This window comes from Microtus oregoni, unplaced genomic scaffold (genome assembly GCF_018167655.1).
Source record: "Microtus oregoni isolate MIOR12 unplaced genomic scaffold, Mior012 000027F_ref0000203, whole genome shotgun sequence".
NCBI classification, from domain to species: Eukaryota; Metazoa; Chordata; class Mammalia; order Rodentia; family Cricetidae; genus Microtus; species Microtus oregoni.
In genome coordinates this window covers 17,801,597-17,818,982 of record NW_024543086.1, presented here as the reverse complement: position 1 = coordinate 17,818,982, position 17,386 = coordinate 17,801,597, and the positions used below count along the sequence as shown (strand labels likewise).

The following is a 17,386-nucleotide window of genomic DNA, read 5'->3' as shown; positions in this document are numbered from 1 at the left end:
GGGGCAGGGCCAAGGGATGTGCTGCCCTCAAGCCAAGCAGTGGAGGCAACCCTGTATGCGTTACCCCTTCTTGCCCAGGCAAGCCTCAAAGTCAGGAGCACAAGAGAAAGGTCGGATCCCATGAGGTACTGAATTAGAGGTAAGCACCAGGGACCAGGCTAGGGAGACCAGCCAGCCCTGCTCATGAACCACACAAAGTCTGGGAAAACATTTTTATTCATAGTGCACATCTCCCCCCAGCGCTGGAGAACACCACTCCCTGGAATGCAGTGTGCAAATGGCTACAGCTCCTCCTTGGGCCCCATGGTGGAATTGGCTTGTATTTCCTAGAATGGATCACAGAAGCCCAGTTCAGACCTGCCTCTGCCCATGCTGCTGGGAGAGAACCTACTGAGGGACTGGAATCCTGAATGGAGTACCCACTGGGTTGGAGACTGCAGGCTCCTTGGGCTCCTCGGGCAGGTCACCTCCACTGTCCAGGAACTTGGAGAATGTCTCTAGGTCCCTGGTGCTTTTGTATTCTATCACCTGAGGAGAAAGAGAAGGACCTGAGGGCATGCTCACCAGCCACAAACTGATGCTAGCCAAGCCAGCTATGGAGTAGTAGTCCACTCCCTACCCTATCCATCCCTTCACCTTCCGGTCTGGCCCTGCTGGGAAGAACTTGAGGGTGGGATAGCCATGCACAGAGAAGGCCTCCAGCTCATTAGCCGTAGCATCAAATTCAGCAATGACAATGTCCTCACGATCTTTGTACTTCTCTGCCAGTGCCTCCCAGGCTGGAGCCATCTCCTTGCAGTGGCTGCACCATGGGGCATCTGGGGGAGGAGTCAGGCTTGGCTAGCTGACACCCCTGCCTCCCACCAGCCTGCCACCTTCCCCCTCTTCAGCACTCACAGAACTTGACAAACACACTCTTGGTTTCATCAAAAGCCACCTGCTCAAAATTCTTGCCCACAAGAGTCTTGACTGGCCGCTGGTCCCAGTCAGGGGGTATCTCCTGGCTCATCAGGTAGGGCTAGGGAAGCAAGCAGGTTTTCACTGGGGTCTTATGTAGGGTTAAGGTTGTAGGGCTACTTCTCCTTCCTACCTCTAAGAGCTACAGACCTTGACTTCCCCATGGAGGACTGCCTGGCAGAAGGCAGCTACAGAAGCTGCAGTGATGGGCGCCACACCTGAAGGTGCATACTTCTTGGTGGTCTCAATATTGATCAGGCGCAGGGTTGGGGCTTCCTCCGCCTTGAGGCCAAAATACTTTAGCACATGGTCGTTGTCAGCCGCCACATCCACCATCACGAACAACACCTACCAAAAGTCATACCACGCTGGGATCTCCCTTAGCCCTACCACTCCTCCCTCCTGGCCCCCCAGTACCTGCCCCCGGAATGGGGGAGCTGCCTCTCTGAATTCTGTCAGCAGCTCCCTGTGCTGAGCTAGTGTCTGGTTCACAAACAGCAGCAGATGGTTGAGGATCTTGGCTGCAAAGATCTTCGGTGATGTCTGATGGGGTAGAAAACTCCTAACTTCACTGGACCTCTGTTCAAGGTCCCCCAGCCCAAGGTTCCTGCACCCCACCCTACCTCACTGTGACCTATAGCTTTACTTGCCTGGCTGTTGAATTCTGTGACCAGGTGCATGCTGTGTGTGATGAGGAAGCGGGACAGATCCGCCAGGTCCAGGCCAGTATCCTCGTCCACTGGGAAGTCGGCCCTACCTTCGTCAAACTGGACACCAGCAAGGTTAGCAGGAGGTATGGCCCTGACCCCAACCCTGTCCTTAGCCCTAACCCACCTTCTTGAAAAGAACCACAGTATCCTTGGTGAGGCCAAACTTCTGAAAGAGCCGTGACTGGTCAGTGAGGCCAAAGGTTATGTCCAGGGCATCTCTGGCCAAAGCCAGGAAGGTGGCCACATCCTCTTCCTGTAAGTCCTACAGACCCAGTCCTGTGAGAATGATGGGTACCACCAGTGCTGTTCCCGTAGCCTGTCCACCCCTCCCAGTTTACCTGAAAGAAGCCGATGGCCACCACATCCCATTTGTCTATCAATGCCTGGACACCTTCCTCATCTTCCAGATGTGTGGCACTGGGCCCTACTCGCCGCCTCAGCCACTCAGCAATGCCCTCAGCCTTCTGGGGTCCTACAGAGATGTCCCCATTTCAGACTGGACTTCTGCCCCACCCATCCCTAGGCCACACCCACTCCTCATTGATGACCTTGCCCACCCCCAGCCATACCCACCTCATACCTACATATTCTTCAGGGTTTGTGCGGTTTCCATTCTGGAAGAACTTGAGTGTAGGGTACCCTACCACGCCAAACTCCTTGGTCAGCTCTGGTTCTGCAGGCCCGTCCACCTTGGCCAAGGTGACAGGAGCTGACTCTGCTGCCAGCAGGGCAGCTGCCTTGCTGTACTCAGGAGCTAGTGCCTTGCAGTGACCACACCATGGGGCATCTGGGGGATGAGGCTGTGAGTACATCAGTCCTCAACAGCCCCAGCTGCAGCCCAGGACCAACAGGAAGCATGTTCTGTTCACCTCCTCCCTTAGGCCCACCCTAGGCGTTGATCACAACCACACCCGGGTGCCAGACCCCAGAGACTCCTAGGGCCCAGGCACAGTGAGGTTGGGGAGAGTTTGGGAAGAATCCTGCTTCCTGTCTCCAGGGCCACATGCAGCTGCTTTCTAAAGCCTGCCAGCTAAGAATGGCTTTGACATTTGTAAAGGGTTATAAGGAACCACAGACACATATGCCACAGGATATGGCATGAGCACCCAAACTGGACACTGTGCCTCCACAGAAGGACCGGTGACCAGTCATTTGGAATAGAGGCCCCAAAGGTAGTAACATCCGTATGTGGCCATCGCTTGACAGAGGAGAGGATTCTGGGCATCACATGTCCTCCAGCTGCTACTCCTCTTCCACCACACCTTGCCACCCAGACCAGACCACCACCAAGCCCAGCTCAACATCAGGGCCTCCGTCCAGGCACCCTCTCGCCAGAAAGGCCAAGTCTAGGAAGTAGACGCCTGAACTCGTAGGCCCCCAAGGTCCCCAAACCGCTGGCTGAAGCACTCACAAAACTCCACCATCAGGGCTGGATGCTCCTGTAGTGCCTGGCTCAGGGTGTTGTGGCTCAGGACCAAGATCCCATCATCCGTGGGGACTTCTTCCCCAGTGGACTCCTCAGGGAGCACCTCTGAAGGGCCCTCAGATTCCTGTCCCTGTCCCCATGGGCCTGAGACACCCAGCAGGAGCAGCAACACTGGCAGGAGCCGACCATCCATGGCGTGCTGAGCCCTGAAGGCTGGAGTAGATAAAGGGACCGGGGACCAAGCAGCAACAGCCACGTGGCACCTGGCTGGGTCTCAGAGAAGATAAAGCGTGAAAGGCCCTTTAGGGGCGGAGATAGGCAGAAAGAGGCAACACGAGGGCAGCGAGACAGGGTAACATTTAATGGGCACCAGGCAGGGGGACACAGCAGAGTGAGGGACATCTGATCACCAACTGGGAGGTCTAGGGGATGCTTGCAGGTCCTTCTACAACTGACAGAAACTGGGAACACAGGCCCCAAGGAGGTTCAGTCCTTCCAGTCCTGGCAGACGTGGAGGCACCACTCCCAGGATAGGTGGTCAAGCCTGTCATCATCAGTGAAGAGGGACCTGACCACGTAGAGGCCACGTGCCAATGCGCCCCTTGGTGCTTCCTCCACTGTCGTCACAAATTCATACTCCTGGGCCCGGGGGCCATAGCTGCCCACCATGAAGATGGCCTTGTCCACTGCAGAAGGAAGGTAGTCAGGAGCCACCCCTCTGCCCACCTCTCCCAGCCTACAGCTGCCCTCCACACTATCTCACCACGTAGTCCCCGACGGTAGGTGTGATGCAGACATTTGAGGCCACTGACAATCTCCTTGTTGACCTGGGGGAAAGGAGAATGTTAGGAGCCTTCTCTGGAAGGCTGGGACACGGCTGGCCCCCTACTGCAGCTGCCCTCACCTTGAAGGTGACCTTCACCTTGTATTCAATGCCCTCCTTCAGGACAAACACCTGGTTTTTCAGGGCAGCCAGGTCTCCTGTCAGAAAAATAACAGGTACACTCTAAATTTCCAAGATGTGCAAGACCCTGCCCCAGGAATGTCTATGTAGGGACTGGTGGTGCCCATGACGTCTGTGGCAGTGCACCCAAGGAAGTAGGATTCTGCACAGGGTCGAGCCTAGGATCGTCTTCATCCAAAGATGGGGCTCTGGTCTGCAGAGGGGGTTACCTGTAAGGTCCATGACGAGAGGCCCTGGAGCCTGATCAGACAGCAGCGTCAGCCTGGTCACCTGCACGTTGGGCAGGCTGGGGTCTGAGGAGAAACAGCATCCACAGGGTACCCTGCTGGCCCCACCTTCCCCCACCCCCTGCTTGCGACCCCCCACATCCAGGCCCCAGGCCATACCCACAACGGGTGGCAGGGGCCCCAGCAGCGCCTGCTTGTACTTGACCAGGCTCACGTCCTCAGGGTCCAGCTGCCAGATTGCCAGCATGCTCTTCTTCCCAGGGGCCTGGTACTCTGGTACAGTTTCGTCCAGCACCTCATCTGTTGGGACTGGCTCCCCTTCCTTGTCAGCCAAGAGGACTGGGAGTAGGGGAAGGGATTTAAGCACCTGCCACCTGCTGACTGGGACCCACACTCTCACCAGGTGTGCCTCCCACTGCCCAGTGAAGCTAAAGAAGCCAGAGGAGCTGTCACCGTCACCGACACACGGTGGCCCCTGAGTCCCTAGAAGTCTCTAGGCTTGGTCTCCTCAGGAGGGGCTCTGGTGACTGGAAGAGATTCCTAACAGACCCTGGAGAGACCAGTTTGTTTCTGATTAGCCTTAAAGAGAGTGGCCCTGGGGAACTCTAGGGGCTCCCCAGTTCTGAGCTCTTCTCATAATGTCCTAGGCCCCTGCGGTGGTGCCCCAAACTAGGGGTCTCCATATCCGCTTTAGGTGTCTTGGGCAGGAGTCTCACTGAGATGCTGCCTACTGCCCTCCAACCTTAGGATTGCCTCTCACCGGAAGGAGCCCCAGCCCCACCTACGGGAGAGGCCGCAGCCTCCGGGCTGGACACACTCCTTTCCTCCTGGCTCCCTTCCCCAGAAGGGTCTGCGTAAACTGAAGTCCCACGCCCGGCCAGAATCCACGCCACGAGGTCCCCACGAGCCCCCCAAAGTTGCCGCGGGGACTGACCCCCCAACCGCACGGCTCTCTTGCTGCCCCCGGCGCACGTGGCCGCCTCCCGGCCGGGCCACTCACCTCGGGCGCACAGCGCCAGCCGGAGCAGTTCCAGCAGCTGCGCCCCCAGCTCGCACGCGTCCAGGCCCAGCATGGTAGCCGCGGCCCGCCGCGGAGCCGCCGCCCGCTCGGCTCAGCCCCGGCGCGACTGCGGTGAGCTCATCCCGGCCGGGAGCGCCCCCCGCGCCCAGCGCCGCGCCCGCGCCGCGCGCCCCCAGCCGCTCCGCGGACCCCGCGCAGCCCGCAGAGACGCGCGTGTCGTCCGCACCGCGCCGGAACCCCGTCGTCCCTGCCGCGCCCCGCGCCGGGACGCGTCGCCAGGGACCCAGGGCTGCCCCACCCCCACGGGGAGTCGGGTCCCCCGGGATCCCCTAGGCGGGGCGTGCCGGCCAGGGACGCCAAGTGGAACAGGTGCGACGCCCCCACGTCCCTGGACTCCCATTATCAGCAGGCGGCGCAGGGCACACCTGGAGCCCCGCAACCCTCCACCTGCTCCCTCCTTCTTGTCTGGGCAAAGGGGACTCTCAGGGCCTATTAGCCTCCAGCTGGGCCACACCCTGTTGGTTCTGGGCGCCCACATACTGAAGTGCAGTCTGGGCCACACAGAGTCAAGGATCCCTTAAAGCTTATTGGTGCAGACTGTGAATGTGGGGTGGGGGATGTGTCTGTGGGGACCTGGGACTCAGGCAATTCTGCAGGTTCCTATGACCGGGAAAAGAAAGGATGCTGAAGAAACAGAAAGTGGGTGCTGAGAGATTTCTTAATCTTGACATCCAGAGGAGCTCTAGGGATGGGAGGGGATGTTGGTTAGCCAAGGCAGATGGCTGGTGAGCTGGGCCTTCAGCTGAAGACTGCAGAACTAAAGGCCTGGATCTGAGTAAGGAAGTTGTTGAAAGGAGTGTTTTTCCTCTCTGGAGAGAACCAGGGATCAACCCACCTTTGCTTTTCTGAGTAGCAGGGACCATGAACGCTGAAGCACTGGGCTAGTGGTCACACTGCCTACTACCTTTCCAAAGCAAAACCCTTCAAGAAGGCCCAGGATTCCAGGGAGACCCACCCCTGCCCTGCAGGGAGTGTGTAGTGTTAGACACTGAAATTACTTGTCCTTAGCTGGGGATGGCTTCAGCGGCCAGCAGCCTGAAACTTCCAGAGAATGCCTACTCATCCAGGGAGGACTGCTGTCCTTTGGTCAGCCTGACCTTATGTGTAGGTGAAGCAGGGGACAGGAGAAGGCTGGGATCTACAGCAGATGTAACATATCTAGGCAGGACACTCTCCAGCCTCCTGATCCATTGGGATCAACTCAAATAACATATTGAAGGTTCCTGGCCTCAGTAAGGCAAATTCTCCCTCCTTTGGCTCCCAGCATCCCTTGGGTAGGGAAGAGAAAGAGGGCACCCTATCCTCAGGAAAGAAAGGACCCATTTGTGCCCTTTTTTTAAATGGTCAGTAATCCTGCCAGGTGTGGGCTACATCATACCACTCTATGGCTCCACCATGGCCATACATGGTGCCACATACCTGACAGGATACCCTTGGGCCAGTCAAACTACAGCCTTGATCCCACATCCCTGACTCTGCTGGCCCCTGCACTCCTTAAGATGGATAGAGTAGCGCCTACCAAGACCCTAAACCGCTGCTCCCAACCTGGTCCACCTAGTCACAGACGCCTCTGCTGGAGTTCTCCATCCCTTGCAAGGTTCATCCTTTCTTACTGTCTCCACCCTGATGAAAACCTGTCTTTTTCCAGAGCTTTGGTGAAATGCCCCATCTCCAAGACCAAGCCCTGAGGTAGGTAGCCACCAGACCAAGGCAGGTTCCTTGCTTGGCAGGTATCTGAGGTTTCAGGCTGCCCCCACGGCAGGCTATCCCAAGTCACAGCCTGAGAGAGCTCCGTTGACTTGGTCGTGCGGGAACCTGTGCTCACACGGTTAACCTTGGCGGGAGGGGCCGGCAAGGGGCGGGGCGTCTCCTCTAGGACATCCGCCATGGCCACGGTTGCGGGCTGCACACCCCACGGCCGGTCCTCCCGCACGCAGAGGCCACATCTCAGCAAGGTGCGTCCTTGGCCTGTGGGCATAAGGTTTGGCAGGAAGGGGTCGTGGAACGCGGCAGGAGAGGTGGGTGAAGAGCACTGGGGAGACCCGGGAAAGCACTGGGAGTTCAGAATAACAGCACTGGGTGGCCCTGGTCCGGGCCTTTGCTGCTTCAGTTTGTTATCCCCGCGCGGTGGCCTGGGGATCCTGGGGGCAACTGCGAGCGATCTGAGTTGTTACCCCCACCTCCCGCGCTCGCTCTCAGATGGAGCGGATGATCGTGAGTATGCAGGACCCTGACCAGGGCGTGAAGATGAGGAGCCAGCGCCTTTTGATCACCGCCATTCCCCACGCGGTAGCGGGTGAGACTCGTGGACACCCTGGGGGAGCAGGGCGCCGCGGTCTCCGCCCACTTCGCCTCTCCCGTGCAGGCAGAGATGTCGTGGAATGGCTGGTTCAGAAGTTCTGCATCTCCGAGGAGGGTGAGAGTCAAGGCACACCGCGAATCGGGGTGTGTGGAGGGGGAGGCTGGCTGAGCGCTTAGTTTTCGTTCTCGTCAGAGGCCCTGCACCTGGGCACACTCCTGGCTCAGCATGGCTACATCTACCCACTGCGTGAGTCCCGAGACTTGACGCTCCGGCCCGATGAGACGCCCTACAGGTTCCAGGTCAGGCCCAGGGTAGCAGGGTGCACCGCCACCAGGGGAGGTGTGGGGCTTACTGAGGTTGGAGCGGGAACATTGAGACATACTAGACAGGACCCACACCCTCCCCCAAAAGATCTGGACAGAAGCAAGTCAAGGGAGCTTCAACTTTCTAGGGCTGCAGCAGCCGTGCAAAGGGCAATGTGCGGAGCATTCAGCTGGAGTCCAGCAGCAGGTCCCAGCCTTGAAAGATAATCTGCTGATGTTAGGGGCCCTGCACCTCCCTCCATGTGTGAGTCCAGGCCACCCCACGCTCAGACCGTGACCACATCCTTGGGTTATCAGGCTCCACTTCTTCCCCAGTCAGCTGGGGAGGTGTTCAGAGTCACAGAAGCGGTCCCTTTACAAGACCCCAAGAAACAAAGTGGCCTCTGCTCCAGGTAGAAAGAATGGGCAGTGGTCAGCGGGAGCTTCCAGATCAGGATGCACCCTCTGAGGAGCCATAGCTAGGAACCATAAAGTAGTAGGGAGTAACTGGGAGAGAGATGAGAAGGTCTTGGACATCATTTTCCCTGCACAAGACACCCTACTTCTGGACAAGCACTCTGTGGCCAGCTGCTGAGCTGGACTATGGTGAGTGGGATGGCTAGAAATCCAGTCTGGGAACTGGGTACCAGGGCAGTGCCATAGGGTTTAGACCCTGATGGCTCCTGTGCACTATGTCCCTATCCTTCCAGCCATCTACCTGGCTAAGAAGAACATCCAAAAACAAGGGGCCCTGGTGGACTACGAGAAGGTGGGACCTCCAGAAGACTAAGGACTTCTAGCACAGACTCATCCCTTGAGCCCAAGGCATACAGCCAAGGCCACTAGACAATGCACCTCTACTCAGCCCCTGCCGACTCACTGGGAAGCCCTCATTCCTCTAGGGGAGGCTTAAGGTTTCCAGAAGGGAAGGCAGCCCCAGTTTAGAATTCCCATGAGAGCCGGGCGGTGGTGGCACACGCCTTTAATCCCAGCACTTGGGAGGCAGAGGCAGGCGGATCTCTGTGAGTTCGAGACCAGTCTGGTCTACAGAGCTAGTTCCAGGACAGGCTCCAAAACCACAGAGAAACCCTGTCTCGAAAAACCAAAAAAGAAAAAAAGTTAGAATTCCCATGGGGTGAGCTGGTTTCTGTACCAGGTGGACAGACACACCCACACACACACCATTTACACTAAATCCCTGCAGTGCCCCTGGGAGCTGGGGTCTATGTTCTAGAGCTAGGCCTGGGTGTGGGTTACCCACTTTACCCACTGAATACCCTGCTGCCCTCCAGGAACATTATGCCCAGCTGCACAAGAAGATCAACCATGCCTGGGATCTAGTAGTGATGCAGGCTCAAGAGCAGCTGCGGTGAGACACCAAACCACAGCTAGTGGGACACTGAGCTCAGAGTGTTCAGGATGGCGAGCTGGGCACTGGCAGCCCCGGGGCCAAGAACATCACATCCCATGGCTCTGTGTGGGGATCAACTTCCTTTCACCTCTCCCAGAGCAGCAAAGCAGCGCAGGAAGGGAGACAGGCTGGTCATTTCGTGTCAGGAGCAGACATACTGGCTGGTGAACAGGCCCCCTGTGAGTCTGCATGTGGTGAGGGTAGAGTTCTCCTGGTTGTCAAAAAGGGTCTGTGTATGTTGCTAAAAAGTTCTCTCAAAACTGCCTGCTTAGGTTGGTGTATTTCAGGGTCTGGGCAGTGACAGGCAGTTTGTTGCTTCTCGGTTGAGAATATATAGGTGACATGGTTAGGCTTGAGGCTGCCTCTTGTCCAGACCACAGAACAAGTCAGCTTCACTAGTGTATGAGAGACACACAAGCACTAACGCGGGACCAAGGTGGGGCTGAGCCCAGCTACAGCAGAGGGACTGGGTTTCGGGTGGCAGTGCCTGGGAATCTGAGGTCCTAGCATATGGCTTGAGGTTTGCCTACTATCTGAGGGGATCACCCTGAGTCAGGGTGGGTAGAGAGATGGGATTCAAAACCATGTCTGGACTCAGTTTCCACACCAAAGAATAAAGGGTGTTGAAGACTGCTTAGCACCCCATTTCATCCTTCTGCAGCCTGGGGCACCAAACATTCTGGAGCAGGGTCCTGAGAGGGGCTCTTACAACTCCAGCCAAGTACAGATGGTAAGAGCCTCATATTCAGCCCCAGCACCCCCACTCCCTGCTGCTTTAACGCTAACACACGCTCTTCCACTTAACCCACTTCAGAGATCATTGCTCTGCTCATCCATCTGTTTATCCTTTGATCCACCCCAAATGGACCTGATGCGACAATGCCAAGGTCCCTATTTCTCGCTGTGCCTGGTCTCAGTTCTGCCTGTGCTCCACCTGAGGCTCCCTTAGTAACTTTGTCCTTCTCCTTTCTCCCACCTGCTGCCTGGGTGCAAGTAAGTGGTGTCCCGGGGGAAAGGGGTGGGGGAAGCTCTTCCCCCAGGCTGAAACAGCATCAGGGTTCCCAGGGAGGTGAAAGGATAACAGATAAGGCCATGGCTTGGGGGACCTGGGTCCCCAGGCACCTCCCTCCAAAGCCTCTGGTAACATCCAACCTGGAGGAGGTGGGACCCAGTACAGACAAGTCCTAAGAATGCAGCAGCAACAGGCAGCGAGGCGTCAGTCACCCCCACCTAAACCACATTCTAGAGCAGATCCTGTTTTTCACAGCACCTGGCTAACTCAGCCCCAAACCTTTTTTTCCGTTTAAAGCAGAAAGACTAGGATGAATGTTGGAAGCCAGGGGCTCATCCACCCCAGCCCCCGAGCCCAGTGTGGCTAAGGAGTTGGGAATAGTTGGCCAGTCTATTGCATGGCTCCTTCAGTCAGCCACACAGAGCTGCCTAGATGTGCCGTGACTTAGTTAAACCCGGCTCCCCTGAGAAAGATTGCTCAGTATACATGTTTTCAGGAAGACTTTAAAGGCCAGGCATGGTGGTATGTGCTGTTACTTTCAGCACTTGACAAGCAGAGGCAGGTGGATCTCTGTGAGTTCAAGGGCAGCCTGGTCTACACAGCAAGTTCCAGGACAGGCAGGGCTACAGAAAGAGACGCTGTCTCAAAACAAACAGCCAGGCACGAGGGCTCACGTCTTTAGTCCTTGCACTTGGGAGGCAGAGGCAGGTAGATGTCTATGTTCAAGGCCAGCCTGGTCTACAGAGCTAGTTCCAGGGCAGTCGAGCCAGCCAGGTCTATTACACAGAGAAATCCTGTCTTGAAAAAAACAAACCAAAACAAACAACAAGACGCCTCTAATCATCCTGCTTGGGAGGTGAAGGCAGAAGGACCAGAAGTATAAGGGCATCCTCAACTACACCATGAGTTCAAGGCCAGCATGAACCAAAGAAAACCCTGTCGCAACAACAAAAAGACCTCAAGTCATCAGAAAGCATGACAGCTTACTAACAAGTGAAGGCTTTCTAGGTAGCTGGGCTTAGGGTTTGGTAGAGCATCAGAGTCTCTAGATAAAGGCTGTCGAGGCCTCCCCTAGGGCTAGAGCTACAAGGAAGGGACTCCAAAAGTTGGGGGCAGGTCTGAGCCACTCTTTGCTGCATCCTCGTGGGGCAAAGTCTCAGCCCTGGTTGGTGGCATAGAAGGATTCCTGAACCCCAGAAGGCTGCCTTGTAACTCAAGCCTCCCCTGTCTTCTAGACCTAGAGCTCGGATTTCTATAAGTGTGAGGTAGGTCCTAGAAACTTGGGGGTAGGGACGCCCCTCCCCTACCACAGGTCCTGACTCAGCTCTGGTGTCTTAGATCGAGTGCTTCAGGAAGGCATTGGGCAGGAACCGGGTGAAGTCTTCTGTCTGCCTCGAGGCGTGAGTGAGGAGCAGCAAGGGACCCTCCCAACCCAGACCCTTTGTAGAGCTCCTTGTCCCTAAGGCTATCCTGCACCGGTCCCTGGAACCCCCAGGTACCTGAAGTTCAGCAGCCAGCATGGCCCGCACGATCCCATCTTGTCAGGATGCCTGCCCAGCAACCCTTGGATCACAGATGATGTCACCTACTGGGCCATGAATGCGCCCAAGTAAGCCCTGGGTGTTCAGGTAGTCAATCACTCCCAGACTATTAGCAGGATCAGCAGTCCACTCTCTCTTGCTCTGCCCTCTCCCCTCCCAGGGTGGCTGCCCCCACAAAGCTCCGTGTGGAGCGATGGAGCTTCAGCTTCCGAGAGCTCCTGGATGACTCCGTGGGGCGTGGCCACTTCATGGACTTTCTCCAGAAGGAGTTCAGCGGTGAGGAGCCTACCTTCCTGCTATAGGCACCCTCGAGGGGGAGAGACCACTGCCTGGGACCCTGCCCAAGGCTTTCTCTAGCCTTCTCAGTGGGACCCCTAACCCTGATTGCTGCCCTGTCCTCAGCGGAAAACCTCAGCTTCTGGGAGGCTTGTGAGGAGCTGCGCTTTGGCAGGCAGGCCCAGGTCCCTGCCCTGGTGGATGCTGTCTACCAGTAAGTGTGTGGGAGGGGAAGCTAGTTGGCCATGGCTCAGGCCCAGCATGGGCCTGCTCTGTGCCATCTGTGTCCCAGGCAGTTCCTGGCCCCTGGAGCTGCCCGCTGGGTCAACATTGACAGCCGGACAATGGAGTGGACCCTGGAGGGGATGCGCCAGCCTCACCGCTATGTCCTCGATGCGGCCCAGCTGCATATCTACATGCTCATGAAGAAGGTGGGCACATCCTGGTGTCGCTGCTGTCACAACTCTGCCTGCTTTGCTTTCAGTTCTGTTGGCTTCATAAGGAGCGAGCACAGCCTGTGCAGCTCACTGCCCTGGTTTCAGTAAACCAGCGTGGTGGCATTCAGACCCCACCATTGCCTGCTGTCTTTTGCCTGGGCGTCAATTCCCCACCCCACCCGTTTGTGTACTCTCTGGTCATCTAGTGGTATAGATGGAGTCAAAGCTCGATTCTTTACAGTGCTGATCAGTTTTATTATTTTTTATTTTATTTTATTTATTTATTTATTTATTTATTTTCAAGACAGGGTTTCTCTGTGGTTTTGGAGCCTGTCCTGGAACTAGCTCTTGTAGACCAGGCTGGTCTCGAACTCATAGAGATCCATCTGCCTCTGCCTCCCAAGTGCTGGGATTAAAGGCGTGCGCCACCACCGCCCAGCCAGTGCTGATCAGTTTTAAAACAATTACCTGGGTCCTTAGTATGTGTTCAGAGGGGTTAGCAAGTTTTTTGGTTTGTCTGAGTCAGGGTCTCACTCTATAATCTCTAACTATGTATAAATGTCCAGTTTGCCTTTGACTTGTAGGCGAGCCTCCTGCCTCAGCCTCCTGATGCCGTTTAATACTATAATAAATAAATAGATTTCTTAGGGCATGGTGTCGCAAACCTTTAATCCTGGCACTAGGGAATCAGAGGCAGGTGGATCTCTGTAAATTCAAGGCCAGCCTGATCTACATAGTGAGATCCTGTCTCAAAAACAAAAACACATGGATTTCAACATATTTAATAAGTTTCAGGCCAGGCAGTGGTGGCGCACACCTTTAATCCCAGCACTCGGGAGGCAGAGGCAGGCAGATCTCTGTGAGTTTGAGGCCAGCCTGGTCTACAAGAGCTAGTTCCAGGACAGGCTCTAAAGCTACAGAGAAACCCTGTCTCGAAAGACCAAAAAAGAAAAAAAAAAGTTTCAACCTGTAACAATTGATTATCATCATCATCCTTGTCATTAGAGCCAGTCTCCTGTAGTGCAGACTGGCCTTGAATTTGCTATGGATGACTCTGAACTCCTGATCCTTCTGTTTCCCCCTAGACTGCTAGGATTTCAGGCATCCATCATCACACCATTAAAAAAAACATTGTTTTCTCAAAAAACAAAACAAGCAAACAAAAAAAACAAAACAAAACAAAAATCTAGGTGTGGTGGTGCACAGCTTTAATCCCAGCACTTGGGAGGCAGAGGCAGGTGGATTTCTGGGATCTCTGAATTTGAGGCTAACCTAGTCTATAAAGTGAGTTCCAGGGCAGTCAGGGCTACACAGAGACCCTGATTTGTGAGTTCTCCCACTCCTGGCCTGGTCATCTTAATGATCATTCAGTGACACCCAGCCCTTGTTGGCCTCCTGCTCTCTGGTGTGTGTTTTGAGATGTCTTTTTTTTTTTTTTTTTTTGAGTCAGGGCTTCTCTATGTAGCTCTGGTTGCCTTGGGACTCACTATGTAGACAAGGCTGGCCTTGAACTCAGAGATCCACCTGCCTCTGCATCCTGAGTGCTAATGGCATGTACCACCACACCTGGCCTTAGTGTGGGTTTTTGTAGGTTTTCTCTATTTTTCTAGTGCTCTGCCCTTTAAAGGACGATTCTTTCTTAATAACCTCACTATGTAGCCCAGGCTATCCATGAACTCATGCTCCTCCTCCCTTTGCCTCTCAAGGGTTGGGATTACAGGTGTGAGCCATCAAGCCTGGCTCCGCTGTGCAGTTACAACCCAGCATTCTTGCCCTGCCTCTACAGAGAGGTGGGAGCACTCTGGCTCCTCATCCCTGGCTGGAGATACTGGTTCATCCCTCCATGTGTGAATATGGTGCCTCTTGCCCATGTTTCGCAGTCTGGTGGCCCCACCAGATGGGTGACAGCTCTCTCTAGGTCTTGTTCTGGGCTAGTGTTGGATGGTTGCCCCCACCCCCAGCACCCTGTCCTGAATGGCCTATGAGCAAGAAGATGGCTAGCCCCAGAAATGCCTGACTGGACCTGGCTAGGAAGTGGAAGAGTCAGACAGGATACTGTCTCCGGCAGGACTCCTACCCGAGGTTCCTGAAGTCTGACATATACAAGGACCTGCTGGAGGAAGCTGTGATTCCACTGGAGACGAAGCGCCGGTGAGCCATGCCACCACCCAAATCCACGGAGCAGGGAGGACCCTGCAGAAAGACGACCCAGGTCATCAGCACTTTCTTATCCCCAGGGCATTCCCATTCTTGCGGAAAACTCTGCACTCAAGCCCCAGCCCTGTTCTTCAATCTACCCCTGAGGAGCCTGCAGTGACCAGCACCCCTGCAGGTGGCAACGGGGAGCAGTAATTGAATCTTGCCAGTCACCTCACTTTACTTGTGGGGTCATGCTCTCCTGGACATTGGGCCCCCAGCACTGGTATCGCCCTGTGTAGAGAGCCCAGCCTAACTATAAGGCCCTTGGGCCTCCACTAAGGAAATCCTCCCCTGCCTAGAAGGGACTGGTCCAGCCACTGATTCATAGTGAAGAGATTTCATTGGCTGAACCCTACCAGGACAGGACTTGTTCCTAGAAGGTAATTCTCAGAGTTTCTGGTATTCTGTCATCTTAAGTTCAAGACTAGGTAGCCATCTCTTCTCTAGAATGTCAAGTTAGTGACCCATGAAGAGATACTGGTCTCCGGTTATGCCATCCTATTCAGGAGGGCTCCAACACTGTGTGGGTTCCTTGTTCTGCTGGAGCTTCTTAGTAGACAGTATATGTGCAGGTACCACATTCACCACTGTACATGGCTTCTCTTCCACCCGTCTTACCAGATCTGTAGAAAGACAACTCCACGCTGCTGTCCTGGTTGTGATGCTCCCAGAACCCCTAGGGAAGGTCTTTGCCAAGGAACAGTTTCCCTCTCCAGGCTGCCCCAAGCCGCTAGCATTGCCCCAGAGCTAGAAACAGATGCCTCCTTCTGCCATGCAGCTCCCACCAGGGTTGTCCCCCAGTCTCTGCTCACAACTCATTTCTACAGAAATAAAAGATTCAAGCCCTTGCATGTGATGTGTGGCATCTGTAGTGTAAGCATGTCATATACTGGTGTGTGTGAAGAGCAGGGGGCGGGGATCAAGGGTGTGGTTCTGGTATAAAAAGCAGCCACTATGGGGCTGGAGAGATGGCTCAGTGGTTAAGAGCATTGCCTGTTCTTCCAAAGGTCCTGAGTTCAATTCCCAGCAACCACATGCTGGCTCACAGCCATCTGTAATGAGATCTGGTGCCCTCTTCTGGCCTGCACACAGGCAGAATATTGTATACATAATAAATAAATAAATTTTTTTTTTAAGATTTATTTATTCATTAGATATACATTGTTCTTCAGGCCAGAAGGGGGCACCAGATCTCATTACAGATGGTTGTGAGCCACCATGTGGTTGCTGGGAATTGAACTCAGGACCTTTGGAACAGGAGGCAGTGCTCTTAACCACTGAGCCATCTCTCCAGACCCAAATATTTTTTTAAAAAAAGCTGGGGGCTGGAGAGATGGCTCAGTGGTTAAGAGCATTGCCTGCTCTTCCAAAGGTCCTGAGTTCAATTCCCGGCAACCATATGGTGGCTCACAACCATCTGTAATGACGTCTGATGTCCTCTTCTGGCCTGCAGACATATACACAGACAGAATATTGTAAACATAATAATAAATAAATATTTTAAAAAAAAAGCCGGGTGGTAGTGGCACACGCCTTTAATCCCAGCACTTGGGAGGCAGAGGCAGGCGGATCTCTGTAGGTTCGAGACCAGCCTGGTCTACAAGAGCTAGTTCCAGGACAGGCTCCAAAACCACAGAGAAACCCTGTCTCGAAAAACAAAACAAAACAAACAAACAAAAAAAGCAGCCACAACAGGTCTGGCAGAATGATTCAGCGGGTAAAGGTGCTTGCTGTCAAGCCTGATGACCCGAGTTCAATCCCCAGGACCTACGTGGTAGAGAGAACCAATTCCCAGGCCATCTTATCTCTACTGTGGAGGGTGCCCATTGTGCTTGGGCTGCTGAGTGGCCCAGTCCCCTCAGGCTTTGGTGGTCTCAGTCTGCATGAGTGCAAGAGAAAGTCAGAAACTTGTCAAAGAAGGTGTGAGCAGACAAGATGCTGCCATCTGTCCAGTGTCACCTAGAGCAGGTATGCCCAGCTGCAGGAGACACAACCCAAAGCAAGCCCAGGACCCTAAGAAACCTTGGGCGGGCTAGAGGGGAAACTGCCTGGTCCCTTAATGATCATAAACAGGCGAATCAACAGCCACTAGGTGGCCTTCGGGGAGCAGGGTAAGAGAGTACAACCCAGCCTGACTGGTGTCTGTCCTTTGACCCTGCACCTCATCCTGTGCAGTGGAGAGCCTGGCTCCTGAAATCTGGAGGTACACCCTTCTCCCCCATCGCCATTTCTTCTCTGAGTGATATGTGTGCTGAGTTACCTTTACTTCTCAGGGTGAGGGACCAATTTCCTGCCTTGAAAACACCTATCCATCACCCTCAACCTTGAAAACACCTATCCATCACCCTCAGCCTTGAAAACACCTATCCATCACCTTCAGCCTTGAAAACACCTATCCATCACCCTCAGCCTTGAAAACACCTATCCATCACCCTCAGCCTTGAAAACACCTATCCATCACCCTCAGCCTTGAAAACACCTATCCATCACCCTCAGCCTTGAAAACACCTATCCATCACCCTCAGCCTTGAAAACACCTAT

The 17,386-nt window shown here is 54.8% G+C and overlaps 3 protein-coding genes across 3 annotated transcripts; 1 reads left to right on the top strand and 2 right to left on the bottom strand.

Moving 5' to 3' along the window:
* Nucleotides 1–202: 202 nt before the first annotated feature.
* Pdia2 (protein disulfide isomerase family A member 2) lies at nucleotides 203–2,915 on the bottom strand. Its single transcript, XM_041676445.1, has 10 exons — nucleotides 2,248–2,915; nucleotides 2,006–2,139; nucleotides 1,792–1,929; nucleotides 1,608–1,724; nucleotides 1,375–1,500; nucleotides 1,108–1,305; nucleotides 898–1,018; nucleotides 637–818; nucleotides 424–528; nucleotides 203–326 (listed from the first exon to the last, which is right to left on the bottom strand). The coding sequence occupies exons 1-10, from the start codon at nucleotides 2,477–2,479 to the stop codon at nucleotides 282–284; spliced, it is 1,398 nt and encodes a 465-aa protein (XP_041532379.1). The 5' UTR covers nucleotides 2,480–2,915; the 3' UTR covers nucleotides 203–281.
* A 501-nt stretch (nucleotides 2,916–3,416) lies between these two features.
* Arhgdig (Rho GDP dissociation inhibitor gamma) lies at nucleotides 3,417–5,616 on the bottom strand. The gene is made up of 6 exons (XM_041676319.1): nucleotides 5,285–5,616; nucleotides 4,444–4,623; nucleotides 4,267–4,350; nucleotides 3,998–4,074; nucleotides 3,857–3,920; nucleotides 3,417–3,779 (listed from the first exon to the last, which is right to left on the bottom strand). The coding sequence occupies exons 1-6, from the start codon at nucleotides 5,355–5,357 to the stop codon at nucleotides 3,580–3,582; spliced, it is 678 nt and encodes a 225-aa protein (XP_041532253.1). The 5' UTR covers nucleotides 5,358–5,616; the 3' UTR covers nucleotides 3,417–3,579.
* A 1,635-nt stretch (nucleotides 5,617–7,251) lies between these two features.
* Nucleotides 7,252–15,682, top strand: Rgs11 (regulator of G protein signaling 11). The gene is given in 17 exon segments (XM_041676617.1): nucleotides 7,252–7,320; nucleotides 7,565–7,661; nucleotides 7,731–7,781; nucleotides 7,860–7,966; nucleotides 8,524–8,575; nucleotides 8,680–8,738; nucleotides 9,262–9,338; nucleotides 9,478–9,559; nucleotides 10,042–10,110; nucleotides 11,628–11,657; nucleotides 11,731–11,792; nucleotides 11,888–12,001; nucleotides 12,094–12,209; nucleotides 12,336–12,423; nucleotides 12,502–12,640; nucleotides 14,715–14,797; nucleotides 14,884–15,682. Coding segments are annotated over 17 exon segments (1,410 nt in total). The 3' UTR covers nucleotides 14,999–15,682.
* The last annotated feature ends 1,704 nt before the right edge of the window (nucleotides 15,683–17,386 follow it).

Bases quoted from the DNA above. Each gene is read 5' to 3' on its own strand.
- Pdia2 (XM_041676445.1), bottom strand. From the start codon at position 2,479: ATGTACTCACAGCCTCATCCCCCAGATGCCCCATGGTGTGGTCACTGC. The intron at 1,930-2,005 runs GTAAACTGGGAG...CTGGGTCTGTAG, and splicing joins TGGCCATCGGCTTCTTTCAG to GACTTACAGGAAGAGGATGT. The intron at 1,501-1,607 runs GCAAGTAAAGCT...CTACCCCATCAG, and splicing joins TCACAGAATTCAACAGCCAG to ACATCACCGAAGATCTTTGC.
- Arhgdig (XM_041676319.1), bottom strand. From the start codon at position 5,357: ATGCTGGGCCTGGACGCGTGCGAGCTGGGGGCGCAGCTGCTGGAACTG. The intron at 4,624-5,284 runs GTGAGTGGCCCG...CCCTACTCCCAG, and splicing joins GCTGGCGCTGTGCGCCCGAG to TCCTCTTGGCTGACAAGGAA. The intron at 3,780-3,856 runs GTGAGATAGTGT...TTCCTTCTGCAG, and splicing joins CTACCGTCGGGGACTACGTG to TGGACAAGGCCATCTTCATG.